Here is a 14,394-nt window from a genome sequence, read left to right on the forward strand (position 1 = left end):
ACATTTCTTTCCCATTTTAAGCTGAAGCTGTGTCAAGGACTAATAAAACCATTGTTCAGCGAGCTGCCAAGAAAACAAGGATAAAGCCTTATGAAATTTCTAACATGAATAAATGTTGGGTCACTAGAAATAAGAAAGGACAGAAGATGGCATAGAACAAAATTTTGCTGAGACTGTTTTCAAAACTGTTCTTTCAAGAACGTATGTTGCCAGTTTTGGGGTATTACTTGGAACTGGGATGTATAAGCCTCAGAGTTAAATTCAAAAGGATCAGTCTATCGTCATCTATTGCTTTTACATTCCCCTTCAATACATTATTAAAAGTACCATGCTGTTTTATAGTATACCACTACTATTACATGTAAAGGGTGAATTTGTTGGGTTTTTTGATTATAAATATACAATAACAATAAATACAATAAAGAAAAAGGCAAGAAAGGGCTGTAGGCTCTGAATTCAGTGTAGCTCTTATCTAACTCTACTGCTACCTTTGTTGCAGTGACCAGACTGGTTTGGTAGATTTGCAAAACTATTGGAAATTTAATGGCTGGGCAAAGTGCACCAGAAGTTTATAATGCAGTATTTATTTCATTAATTGAGACTTCAGACATAAAATAAAAAGAAGATAAACAGATTATTAAACCCTAAAACCTAAAATCTTGATGGAGATAGCTTTTTAGCAGAAGTATGAGAATGAAAATATTTCTACTGATAATAAAAGCTTAATTTAACAGCTTCACTGATGCAGATTTTTTTAAAGCGTACATATTTATTATTTTAGTTTTATATTACTCTACTTTATAACAGAACACTACCACAGTACCTTCAATACTTCTTCAAATTTGATTATGAAAATTAAAGCAAACCAAGGCATTTAAAAAAAATAAACAGGACTTTGTAAGGGGAAGTCCTACATTAAGTAAATGAATAATGGCACTAGACAACATGGTGTAACATTTGATGATTTTAAACATTTAGTACCGACACAAAACTCTCATCAACACCCAGATTCTGAAGGGTTAAAGGACAATTACCTGGTTGAATTAGTTGAATGGTCAACTACTTTAACTTCAACCGACATTTTTACTTATTTTAAATGAAAGATGTTCTACACAATGTCATGGGTTTTTAACAAGGTTAACAAACATGGTGAAAAGAAAAGGTGGGGGAGAAGACTTTGATTTTTTAGATAAAGATATTTCAGTCCTCTTTAGTTTCATAAAACTTGAAAACGGTAAGACAGGGAGCTCCAATCTTTGGAACAAGAGATTAATGAAAACTGAAGATGGGCCCAAACTACAAAGTTTACATGTGGATCCAATTTATAGAAAAAATTTTAGATGCAAGAACAAGAAATACAAAACACCTCAAATCTGGGACTTCCAGTAGGCCCTTGTAAATCAGTATTTATTTCTCTGCAAGTGACTAAATCAGCATGAGATTAGGTGTCACAACAAACAAAGATTGTTTAATTGTGCGTGGCTGTTATATAAACATAAAAATCCAAATAAAAGAAAACAAAACCAACCAAAAAACCAAAGTTTGAAATCATTACAATGCTGTCATGCATTGGGAGATCAAGAGTTTTGTGACTAGACAGAAAATCTACCACAAAATACAACTGCAAAACCAAAGTTTCTTCAACTCCCTTAACCCTTATACTGAGGTTCGAAAACAGATATACACATCTGAATCTGAATTGCAACAAACAAAAAAGAACAACTGACATCTGGATCACAATGGATTTGGAAGTTCTTTATTTATTGGGACTAAATACCACCACGGAAAAAAACTCTGGGCACATAAAGTATGAACAACTAACCAGGTGCGTTCATGATTCCCACATTCCTGTATTTACCTGATGGTATGTAGGCACTCTGCACTTCTTCCTCGCTTTGCTCTGGGCAGCATAAGAAGCTCACTGCACAGACAGGATGGGTGGTGAGTGAAACAGATATAGTTATGAAGCATTAGATGACATGGGTTATGCCAATGATAAGCAAATGAAAACATAAAAAGAAATGAGAAGCATTCGTCCAGATAGACAGTCTGATAAGACTGCACGTCTCAAAAAATACGAGTCAAAAAATGCATGTAATAACTACATTTTCAACAAATTCATTTTAGTGTGGCACCTCCTTCTGTGATATTTTTCTTTATAATTCAGAATTACTTTTTCAGAGTTCTTAATGAAAAAACAAATACATAAAATGGCTACAGTTTTCTAATAACCTTTTTTCTCATGAACTAATTAATGGAGAACTGCTTTAGGAATAAAAAAATAAAGATGCCTGTTGTTTGTTTTGTGTTGGGTTTTGTGGCTTCCTAAGCTGCAAAATCATACATGTAAAAGCAGTGAAGGTTTGACAATGATTTAGTGCAGATTGCTTTATGGGAAGAATAACCAGTCACCTTTTAGGGAAAATCAAAAATATATGTTCATTTCAAATATTGTGTTTGGCCAAACATAAATTCTGATTCATAGCTCTTAATGGTTTTTTGTAATGACAATCCTAAAGAAACAAATGAAAAAGCTAATCAGCCATCAGACTTTTTGTTTCTTATTTTTTCAAATTGAGGAAAATCAACGATCTATTCTATTTTTCTTATATTGTAACCAAACACATACTATAGCCAGCAAGATGGTAAAATTGATGCATATTTATGCCTATGGTAAATATGACTATGATATGAAATATCCCTTGAATTAAGCCTGTAGTTTTATGCACTTCAACACAATCAGAAAGACCAAGCTCCAAAACTCCTATCATTGAAAAAATGAAATTAAAGGTAAGCTTCATGGAAACATGCTAATTTTAAAAGAAGCAGGGAATCCCATGAAGTACTATGGCAAAAAAAAAAAAAAAAGGAGAGAAAATATTACAAAATAGATAAAGCAGCAGTTGTTCAATGTGTTTCACACTTCATGCCATTATAAAATGATCCATTTCATTGATACACTATAGGAGGCATTATTTATCCAAAATTCTAAACTGGACAGCTTGAAATAATGGGGCTTGTGAGTCATGTAAGATTTAATTACATCTGTAGCCACTAGCTTGATGCAACAATACGTACTAGAGTTGAATTGAATTTTTAAATTCTCTTTCTAAGCCAAATTTCTATTCATAAGCTCAGAGGACTGACAGAATTTATATGCATGTTTCCAAATTACAAACAACTATGGCTTTAAGGAAAAAAGTTACTTTTTAGAGTTTCAAAGTAAATGCAAAGTCCACATTAAAATATAGGGTACTTTGTTAATATTTACCTTTCCTAAAGGAAAGAGTATCTATTGTAATTGACCCAAAGCAAACATTAATAAAAAAAGTCATACTGAAAAGTGATATAAAATAACAAATCCACCATAAAATCTTCTAGTTAAAAAGTAAAGAATGCATCAAGAAGATTATCAAAATTGTGAGAATATGCAGTTCTCTGATAAATTAAGTCTGGTTTGGGAGACATTTAAAGTAGAGATTACTAATCACAAACAAATGTTTTCTATACTCAGAATTAATAGATTTTACTTAGGAATAAAAGAAACAAACAAAAAAAATGCCATGCTCTTGAAAACTGGACAATGATTTCTCAATAAAAAGCTTTTCCTAACAGTTTATATATATTCATATATGTGTGTATATGTATATAAATATATATAAAACTGTTGAAGTGGACAAGTAAGTTCCACTGGAAATTTATTGCAACAGATGCTTCTGTAAGAGAGTGGTAGTAACTATTTTTACAAAGACCTATATTATTATTTAATACTGATTTTGAACCAGTAACAGATAATTGAGAAAACTATTGAAACTAATCAGCAGCTGTAATTGCTGGCATGCAATTATTGGGTAATTCCTCAGCTTTCAAGCCAATTTTATATTAGGTATCTACGTGAATGTACTTGTTTAGATGAAGGGTTCAGTAAATGCACCACAAATAATATCTACACTACTCTTGACACTAATACATAATATTTAAGGAAGGTGGGGTTTTTTAATTCTTGGATGTGACAGAGGAATTTTCACAACAAAACCTGGTTTGGATCTTCCAAATGATGCCATTCTTTTGTACTGAAAGCTGGCAAAACCTGCCAGAATTAAACAGCCTTCACAGCTGACAAAATCTGGGGGAAAATATGAAAAGGAAAATGGGGAAAAGGAGACCACTGCAGACAAGATTATTATTCAAGGGCACTAGGTACATGGACTCAACTTTAAATCCTGCAAATAAACCATGTACATCCTTCATGTCAGATGTTTAAACTTCTGAAAAAGGTTTTGTGAACACTAAAAAGAACAGTGCTCTTTTCTGACTCTGAACAAATCCAGCAGCCCATTGCTCACCCCCAAGAAAGGCTCAGTGTAAACCCAGCTCCCCTCCAAACCTAATCCATGCATATATGTCTAGGTTTGAGGCTTTACTAAAAGAGAAATTTCTAGACAGTTAACTGTCTATATTTATACTGACAAAAGCTACTTTTTAAAGCCTTTTTCTCTTCAAATCTGATGAATAAGAAATCTATTCAATAAATATCTTCAGGAATCTTTTGAATGTATCACTGTCCAAAATAAATTACAGAAAAAAATTGCAACAAGTGGACATTACTTGAATTAGCCTAACTATAAATATAACTATATAAATATAACTATAAATTTGACTACTGTATTTAAAGACAATTTTAATTCACCTCTGAATGAAAATTCAGTACAAAAATCCAACTTAGTCTATTCTGTACACACTTCTTGCCTATAAATTTAAATTTTTAAATGTACCAGGTAACTTATTAATTCACCCACCTATGTTACCATACTACAAAAGTAAAACAGGCAAGATCATATAGTAAACTGAACTAGCTAAACTGCAAGAGCCATCTGTTATTCAGTCTTTATGTTGCTTCAAAACTGGCCAAAGATTTTCAGAGATTTTTATGATTTAATATTTACATGTATTCACGTCACTATGAAGTGCATGTTCAGTTTCACATTTGCTGAATTCAGAATAGGGAAAGATTTTGTTATACTCAGTTCTAAAAGTAGTTACTGTCAAGAAAAAAATCAAGACACTACTATGACAATTGATCTTACCTGAATGGTAAATTTGGTATTATAATCTAGCTATATGATTTTTTTAAAGTAAAAAACATCCCATAAAGACTGACAATGTATGTGACTGTCATCATTATTTTTCACAACTGCTGAGCTGAAATACCTTGCTAACCTTTTTTTTCAGCTATAAACTACACCGAAATTCTAATTTCTTCCATTTTATCAGAATATCATTCCTAGACACCTGAAAACAGTACCTACTAGGAGAGGCCAAATGTTCTTTGAGTGTAGCCATTCCGTGTATTCCAGGGAGAGATGTGTATATGTCACCCATCTAAGACTGGAAGTTTTTGCACACTGCAATTAATACTGCAACTATCCTTACTATGCCTGAGTAATGTACAAAGTTACCACTGGATAGTTATGCCTGGGTAATGTACAAATGTACCAGAACGTTACATAAGATGCTGGGAGACTGCACCCATCGATGTCCAAAATTTATAAGCATATGAATCCAAATCAGCATGCATCCAGCTAGGAGGAATTCATGTCTGGTATTCTGCTGGCTAGAACAACTGGTAAATTCTGGTACTTTACAAGAAGAGCTAGGGCATACATGAGGATGTATGGCTTTCTAGAAAAAAATCTCTGGGCTTTATTTAGGAAAAAGTAGTAAAATATCTAGAACAAACAGACAAGAATCATTTGTCTAGATACCTGCAATTGCTGTCAACTCAGTACACACTTTTACCAAAAAAAAAAAGAAAAGAAAAAGAAAAAAAAAAGTATAGACAATTTAACAGTGGCACTAGATCTATCAAGTTATGATGAATCCTCTCCTTTCCCCATTGCTATCAGTCACATTTCTAATGAAACCTTGAAAATTAGGCAAAATGACAAAGACGTTTCTAAACTTTTTACCACGTTCAGGCTGACAATGTACCTTTCTTGATCAGACAAATACTGACTATCCATCTCTCTGGATCTGTAACCAACTGGAGTTCTGGAGGCATCATGGTGTCTAGTTGGAGAACGTGATCTTCTCATTTGATGAATTTCATCTAAACTCCTGAAAAGCAGAAATATGTATGATAATCTTGTTTTTCATAATTAACAATGGATCACAGTACAAGTTGGTTGAAGGAAGTTTTAAACCTTAAATTATTACTACATGATTTCTGAAAGAATGCCATAACAAATTATGCAATTTATACATGCCACTAATATCCTACAAATGTACTTAAATGGCTTCATAGATTTGGCCACTGACTGAAAAAAAATTTCCAAACCTATGTATTAGCTATGGTAAAGAGATGATGAATCACAGAGAAAATATGAGTAAAATGTGGTAAGTATTACAAAGTTATGATTCAACCCATGAGTGCTCTTGAGTGACTAATAAAAGCATATATCAAATTCAAATACTGCACTAATAAATTCAAATAAAAAACCCAAGCTTTAAAATAGTGAAAAATTCCTGAACAAGAGAAAAGTTAATAATGACACACTACAGAAACGTGAAAGCACATTGAGTTTCACTTGTGATGCCTACCTCTGTAATGGCACATTTGGTAAACGTGAACGGGGCCTGCCCTGATCGTCACCACGGTGAGGAGACACAGAACGTGAACGATGATGTGTTGTTGTTCTTTGCTGTTCTGGCACAGTTAGCGTTGTGGATTTACCTTCTCTCGTACTAGACCTATAACCTACTGGCAAGAGGGTAACAAAAGGCAATTAGAGAATAAAGGTCTGGGTTTAGAACGAATTCAGATGGCTAATCTTCCAGGAGCATGTATCCAAACGCTTACACAACTTTCAGGTCATTATTCAGCTGTTGTACATCCCAATATATCATGCAGAATAAATTACTAGCATTACCTTTAAATGTCTACATGTACGGAGACTGAAAAAAATGAGACTTTTTGATGTACTGGAAGATGTGGAGCAGTTTTCTTACTTGGGGAAGAATACTCTGGGTATTTTGTGTACATAAAGAATATTTGAAAGGAATCTAAACAGTGCAGGTTTACCTCAGCTAAAAAATGGAGAAACCATGTTTGCATAAAGCAGCACAGACTCACACAGGGCTGCTTATACATAAAGCATTTTTCTGCCGCTTGTTTCAGTTAAACAAACACAAAGATGTCCCACTGAACTGGGGCAAAGCCACCTACTTTAAAAATGACTAGGATTTAGAGTATATTGTACTGAATATTGGGTGCTGCAGACTCTGCAGAATATTTTTTCCAAATGCTATGACTAAGCGGGAATATTTCTCACAGTATTTTTAGATAGGATTAAAAACACCCCAGTAGAATGTTAGTACACTTTCAGTATTTCAATATTGTTGTGTCTTCTTCTATGTAACACACTTTGCCTTGTTACACATTTTGACTCCCGTCCAAAAAAGACAATGAAGCTCAGTAAGATAACAGCTTTCAAAAGGTACCTGTTATTTTTCCCAGAGAGCCTAAGGAGATCTGCTCAGACTTCACTTGCTCATTTCTAGACACTTAAAAGAGATTACAAGAATCTCTTGACAGAAAATACCTTAATGATATAGAAAGTCATCCCTTAAATCATCCTTTAATCACTTCACAAATTCTTGCTTTGGTGTCAAAATAATAATTTTTCTTCTTCTCTGGATTTGTCGAGCATTAAAGTTACTGTAATGTGTGATTTTGTTCAGCTAAAAAGTCGGCCTATATCAGAAATCTTTTCATGCAGGAAAAGACTATGATTTTGTCACCCAATTGTCAATTGGAGAAATTTAATTAATTAAATAAATTGCACTTTTTACAGATCTCACTACAGGGTTTTAACTTTGGGTGTTTTTTTCATATTTTATATAATCTTTATAATTCTTCTAGTTCTTCTCTGGTCTTCTACCAAATTACAAACAGTCCCTTTTTTAAAAGTATGCCCTGTATACAGAGTCTGCATTAGGCTTAATCATGTATTCAATGAAATTTAATAACCTCTTTAGCTGCAAGTTTGAACCCTGACCACAAACATCAGAGAAGAATTCACACTTTTTTCCCAAAGTGTTTAAGAGGTAACCAGTGTATCCTAATGGCCTTTAAAAGCTGACAACGTGCATGTAAGTATCTACTGGGGGTTGTCAACCTTTTTACAAAGTACGACTCCAATGTTCTGCAGGTTTTGATATGTTGTGATGCTGGAGTACCTTACCTGCCAAAAAAGTGTTTAGACTTCTCTAATAAAATTATGAAAAAAAAAATAGGAGCTCCCTGATCGCAGGACAAGGATTGGGTGCAAGTTTTGAAGCAAAAGGGGAACTCTTTCAGGACTTCAATGGAGATTCACGAACCAGGATTATTGCAGGAAATGTCTAGGTCTTTTGTTTGAGGAAGAAAATATATGACAAAAGCTGGATATATTCTCTTTCCCAGGATAACTAAATCTAAGCTGTATTTGCAAAAAGATATTTCATTTTCCAAATAAGCTTGTATTAGAAAAAATCCTGTAACCTCTATTAGAAGGAAAAGCAGTTTACCTATATTAAACACTAAAACCAAAGAAATCCTAAACTTCTTTCAATCTTTATGCAATTATACTCAAATACATACAACTGAAGTTTAAAAAAATGAAATTTAAATTTAAAATATATTTCTAGAGCCTTTCTAGTCTCCCTGAAAAACTGCACAAAGGATTATCCTGTAAACTCAGAAGTCTTGTATAGAAAGACAATTTTATGGTATATATTTTGCATAGCCAAGCTGTCTAGGGAACAATACCTGAAACTTATACAGTGTGTATACACAAAGCTTACAGAACAGAGACAGTAATTCATACTTATCCCAAGTAGTAATTCAAGAATTGTCAAACTGGACAAATCACACCCATACTTTCATAGTGACCACGACAGTGACAGCAACAGTAACATTTCCTCATATCCTCAAATACAAAGGCTCTGTGCTCTTCAGGGTGAGCAGAGAGAAATTTGCATGGACCAGCATGATGGCAGCAACCAAGCTGATGGTAATTAGTGCAGAAGTTTCTCAGTTGCTCATGGGAAACTGTCAGGTGTGACAGGAAATGAATGCAGGATGGATGACGAAAATGGTTCTAGCAAACCATTTGATCCCAAAATTATATTATTTTTTCTTAGAGACAATACAGACAAGGACAAGGTATTGTATTGATGTCACCCTGATGCTACAGGAGGAAGGCAAATACATTTATACAGACTACATGTGACAGAAAAATAAACTGCTCTGAAGAGTTACCCATAGCATAAGCAATGCAGCTTGTTAAAAATATGACTGGAGATATTGCCAACTGTATATCAGCTTTTTTTGGTCTTGTTTTTAATTAAGGAAGTTGCTGAAGCTTTGGTTAAACAGATTGGTCTCAAAACATGTTCAGATTTTATTAAAACCTCCACTGACCCTTCTGGAGTACTGGGCTGCCCAGTACAATACAGACACAGAGTGACTGGTTTAAAAACAGCTCAGGATCACAAACTTATTTAAGAGACTTGAGCATCTCTCATATATGCAGAGTTTGAGAGACTTAAAAGACCATTTTCTTCATATAAACAGATGACAGCATACCACAAAAATCCTGTCAAAACCGTTTTTGTTAAACCTGAGCTTCAAAATAAAGTTACTTTCAGCTGTTGATATAAACTTTTATGAATATATCCAAGTGGTGATTAAAAAAAAGATATGTTTATCACTGCAAGGTACTACTAATAAATGAGGATGGTATAATTACATGAAAGATAAGATTCATTAATTAGTGATTGACAAGGGAAAATACTTTTCTTAAAATATTTTGGAATTTATTAAAGTACCACTATGTTTGATGTAACAATCATTACTTTCACTGACAAGAAATTATTCTTTGCAGCTGCTAGAACTTCCAGGAAAATAGATTTCTTTGTTATTACTAAATTCTAACACTGAGTTTGCCTTAGCAATTGGTAAAAAAATTGAAATTATAGTTTTAAGGATTTTCAAGGCTAGTTAAATTAGCAAAACTATTTTCCTTCTTGTTTTTAGCTTGCATGGAGATGAAGTGAAATTTTGTGCTTTTACATTTTTGTAGTTTTGTGTTTATTTACTAGAAAATGAGCAACAACCTTTGTGAAAATCTTGAGATATTAAGGGCACTAAATAACTTCTTTTTTTTTTTTTTTTTTTTTTTTTTTTTTTTTTTTTTTTTTTTTTTTTTTTTTTCTCAACACTTCAGGAAAAAGAAAAAATTAATAACTTCCAGGAAGATTCTGCCTGGCTAACCTGATCTCCCTCTATGTCAAGGTCACTCTCAGTGGATGAGGGAAAGGCTGTGGATGTTTTTTACTTTAACTTATTAAAACCCTGTACACTGTTTCCCCAGGATTCTCCCGGAGAAGCTGGCAGCCTAGAGCTTGGACAGGTCTTTAAAGGGAAATATTTTCTTATGCATCAAATGTTGTAAACTCAATTTTGATATTCTTACTTCTCTTGAGAAGGAATATCTTAAAACTAGACTAATCTGGTTAAAGACAATCAAGGCTATTCCAAAATGGTGCATCACCATACTACATGAAAGGGAAATAGGGATATTTTCTGTCCCTTCCCACATGCACACAGAGAATGTGTGAGAAATCTGAACCAGACAAGAGCAGGGGTGCACTCTGGTGAGAACCATGGTACTGAAGGGCAGGGGTAAAGACCCTGCAGAACAACACGGAAGTTGCATAGAACTTAGTTTTAACAAAGGAGTCTTTTTTATGGAGAAGATACTGCACTATTCATTCAGCGCAAATGAAGGGAATAGTCAAAAGGCTTAACAATTAAGCCATGAGGCAAGTTAAGAAGCTTGGACAGGAGGGTAGAAATGCATATATATGAACTTGACCTCCAGTCACATTTGTGAATCTGTGCCTAAAGTTCTCAAACAATTCAACAGACATTGGGCCTGGAAACCTTTCCAGGTCTTACTGCAAAACACATTTCCATACGCTGTCTCAGCTTTCATAGATTTGTGGCTGATGACTCTAATTTTCTTTGTCCCTGTGCCTACACTCTAACTTCCTTTTAAGAATTCAGCTTGCATATCCAAACAAACCCCACACATTTATATGCATATCCACTTCACATAGGAATCACAAACAGATGAACTCCACTTAGAACGACCAAACAAATGCATCAATAAAACTCAAGATGGACAAATTTGTGCTTGGTCGAGCGAACTAGCAGAATGTTTCTGATTAGGTGGACTTCACAAGGAGCTTCCTCACTATGCCCTTCAATTTTTAACTTGGAGACTCTCAGATTACTGCAAATCCAGTTCTAAAAATTAAATCCTGCTATTTTCTTCAGTGATCTCTGAGAAAATTTGGATCTGTGTATTTGTCAAAGGCACACCTGGGCATGAAGTCTGAAGAAATGTCAGTAAGAATCAGTTACTCAAATGGTGGCCCAGTGAGCAAAGTCCAATACATGCAGCTGAACCACTTTGAATGTTTCCTGTCAGCTGGAAAATTATTTATTTCAAATGGATGCATGGAAGGACCAGCATCTGAAAAAAGGCCCAAATTCTTAATAAAATATCCTGAAATTAAGCATAAGTAAGTCTACAAAGATATAGGAGTATCTACATTATCAACTACAAAAAAACCAACAAAACAAACAAACAAAAACCCACCAAAACAAAAACAAACAAAACCCAAACAAACAAAAAACAAATGACAACCAAAAAAAACCCCAACACCCTCCCCCCCCCAAAAAAAACAATAAAAAACCCCACCAAAAAAACCAAGCAAACAACAACAACAACAACAACAAAAAAGCCAGGAAAAACATTTAGAGCCTATTATTTGTATTTAATTTTTAATGCTCACTCTCTCTGCTGATGTAAAAATATCAAATATCATAACTCGGCATACTTGAATGAATTCCTCTCTTAGTGACTGAGGTGCAAAGTTTATAAAATAAGAAAAGAACCCAATCAGCATCAAAGGAAGGAGAATTTGTCTCAATATCAAGATGATAAAGCATTAATAAGATATGTGATTTATTTGTACAGTTATAGAGTAGATAAATAAATTGTGAGAACATTTTAAACACAGATCATGAAGAGAGAAAGCTTTCTGAATCCCACCATGATTTAATTCAGTGGTTTCCATCAGGAAGATCCACCGAAAAACTCATTTAGTGCTGGCAATGACAGAGCGACTCTTCAGTTAGCTTGGGACAATTAGGAAACATATTTATCTGACCTGTGGCAACAGAGAATGAGAACTAAAAGAATGTGGCATCCAAGATAGTCCTCAAGATTTTCAGTATGTAGGAATGCTGAACTAAAAGTCAAACCATGACAGTCTCTAAAAGTAAATATTTATGAACATTTAGGGTAATGACAGTTCATGAAGGCTTATGAAAACTATAAAAGATATAGCCATGCTGCATGCATCTTAATCTATAGCCATGCATTATCAGTAAAGTCCATGGAAGACTGCATTAAAGCTAAGTTTCAAGCAAAAAGGAAAAAAAAAAAAAAAGCTTTTAATAAAAACTGAAATCTTAACTGTTTTAAAATGTGGAGGGTTTTTTTGTATTAAATTTGCACATTAAATAATGCTTGGAGCATTACATAGTAAAAAAAATTAACCAATTTGAACCAACCAGTGGGTCCCATATGAAGAGTAATATACAAAATAAATATAAATGAATGAATAGTAGAATCGTTTAATTTACCAGGTATGGGACAGGAACCATGGAATAATCAGGAAAACTGTTTTTTCCACAATGCACTCTCCAAAACCAGTATCCTCAATATTCCAAAATATTACAAAGAAAAAAAATATCCAAACAAGCGAAAAAGAAAGCAGGACCATGCTGTTCATCCACGCACCTGGAGGAACAACTCCAATACCATCATCAACATCAAAATCTGAGATGTCACTATCACTGATTGGCCGAGATCCTGCACAACAGTAAGGTAAACAAATGAACCTGAACATCTAGTCATGTCATAATATGTAAGAATATGTTCATTTAACATAATAATGAAACCAAAATGATGATTTTAGGTCACAACAATAGAGAAGGAGAACTCAACTGCAGTAGCTAACTGATTCTTCACAAGACAGCTGAGCCAATTTAACATCTTACAGCTGCTGCAGGCTCCTTTCCCTTTCTCTTCCCCTCAATTCCTCAGTAATCCTCTACTAGGATAGTTGATCTCACTAAGCCTCCAAAAGCAAAACTCAAGTAAAGAAAAAAAACACTTTTGTGCTACTTCAGTGAATATGCTGAATCAGCTTGCTGAATAGGAAAGGAGATGAGGCAGCATATGGTGAGAGAGAGGAAGAGGAAACAGCACTGCCAGCTTTAAGAAAAGCTCAAATATCTCACAAAAACTAACCTTTAATTTGCTTTCTCTATACATATCCTCCATTTGGGCACCTATGCAGCAATTACAGCAGTAATATTTACATATTTATAGTTCACTCCTGAATGTGCACCGATTTCCTACACATTGGCTGGAGTGAATGCCTTCCATGTTTTAAAAAAATCAGAAAAATAGCTTGGAAATGTATTTTAAAATAACCTCCTACATCTTTCATATTTTTAAGTAAATCTTAATTTAAATGAACAGAGAAACTACAATGTTGTAATATCTTCTTCTTTTAACATGCCTCATACAAACCTGAAATCAGACTCAACTGTAAAACAACTGTACCTCCAAAATACATTAATAAAATTTCTCTTTTCTGCAAAACTACACTTTAATGACCATATTGGAGGTTGAGACTAACTACGTTGAAAACTCTTTTCCAGCCTTTTAAGTCTTTAAGGACTACTTTTTAAAAATAAAATGCTTCTAGTACTTTTAAAAATATCCAATAATTAAAAACTTCATCTTTCTATTTAAAAAGAAATTTATGAAAAAAAAAATCTTTGAACAATTTTTTTTTGCTGGTGAAAGCCAAATCAATTCCAGCAGGTTTCACACACTTGAAAGTTATACATCACAGTTGTAAGGCTGACATGTCATAATGTCATAATTTAAATTGCCTTTCTGCCACATACTTTCATTACTTTTAAAGACTATGAAGTAGTGTCTTTTTTATTTTATTTGGAATTTAGGTACCGTTACACCATATCCAGCATTTCTAATTTAACATTTAGGAGACCTTAATGGAATTTGGACCTACTTTGTAATTTTTTGCTAGTGCTTTCTCCACCATGAACATGTCTTCTTGGCATGAATGGTGATGGCTGAGGCAGAGGTAGTGAAGATTCATCATGTGTCTGTAGCTTATACCAATGTGGTTCATCATCTAAAAGTGCTGTCTCCAGCTCTATAAGAATCTAGCAGAAAAATT

The 14,394-nt window shown here is 33.8% G+C and overlaps 1 protein-coding gene across 12 annotated transcripts in view; it reads right to left on the reverse strand.

The window, feature by feature from the left end:
- The window catches only part of RIMS1 (regulating synaptic membrane exocytosis 1), a 302,331-nt gene that overhangs the window by 96,218 nt on the left and 191,719 nt on the right, over nt 1-14,394 (reverse strand). For 4 of the 12 annotated variants that reach the window (XM_066179694.1, XM_066179688.1, XM_066179692.1 and 1 more), the window contains exons 15-19: nt 14,224-14,380; nt 12,918-12,989; nt 6,601-6,757; nt 5,992-6,117; nt 1,859-1,921 (exon numbers count right to left, since the gene is read on the reverse strand). In XM_066179694.1, the coding sequence (XP_066035791.1) occupies nt 1,859-1,921; nt 5,992-6,117; nt 6,601-6,757; nt 12,918-12,989; nt 14,224-14,380 (575 nt within the window). Of the gene's footprint in view, nt 1-1,858; nt 1,922-5,991; nt 6,118-6,600; nt 6,761-12,917; nt 12,990-14,223; nt 14,381-14,394 lie in introns of all 12 variants that reach the window. The other 8 variants (XM_066179693.1, XM_066179687.1, XM_066179685.1 and 5 more) reach the window with 3 other exon arrangements.

Source organism: Chamaea fasciata, unplaced genomic scaffold (assembly GCF_029207755.1).
Source record: "Chamaea fasciata isolate MVZ Bird 193981 ecotype frontalis unplaced genomic scaffold, bChaFas1.0.hap1 SCAF_3, whole genome shotgun sequence".
NCBI lineage: Eukaryota > Metazoa > Chordata > Aves > Passeriformes > Sylviidae > Chamaea > Chamaea fasciata.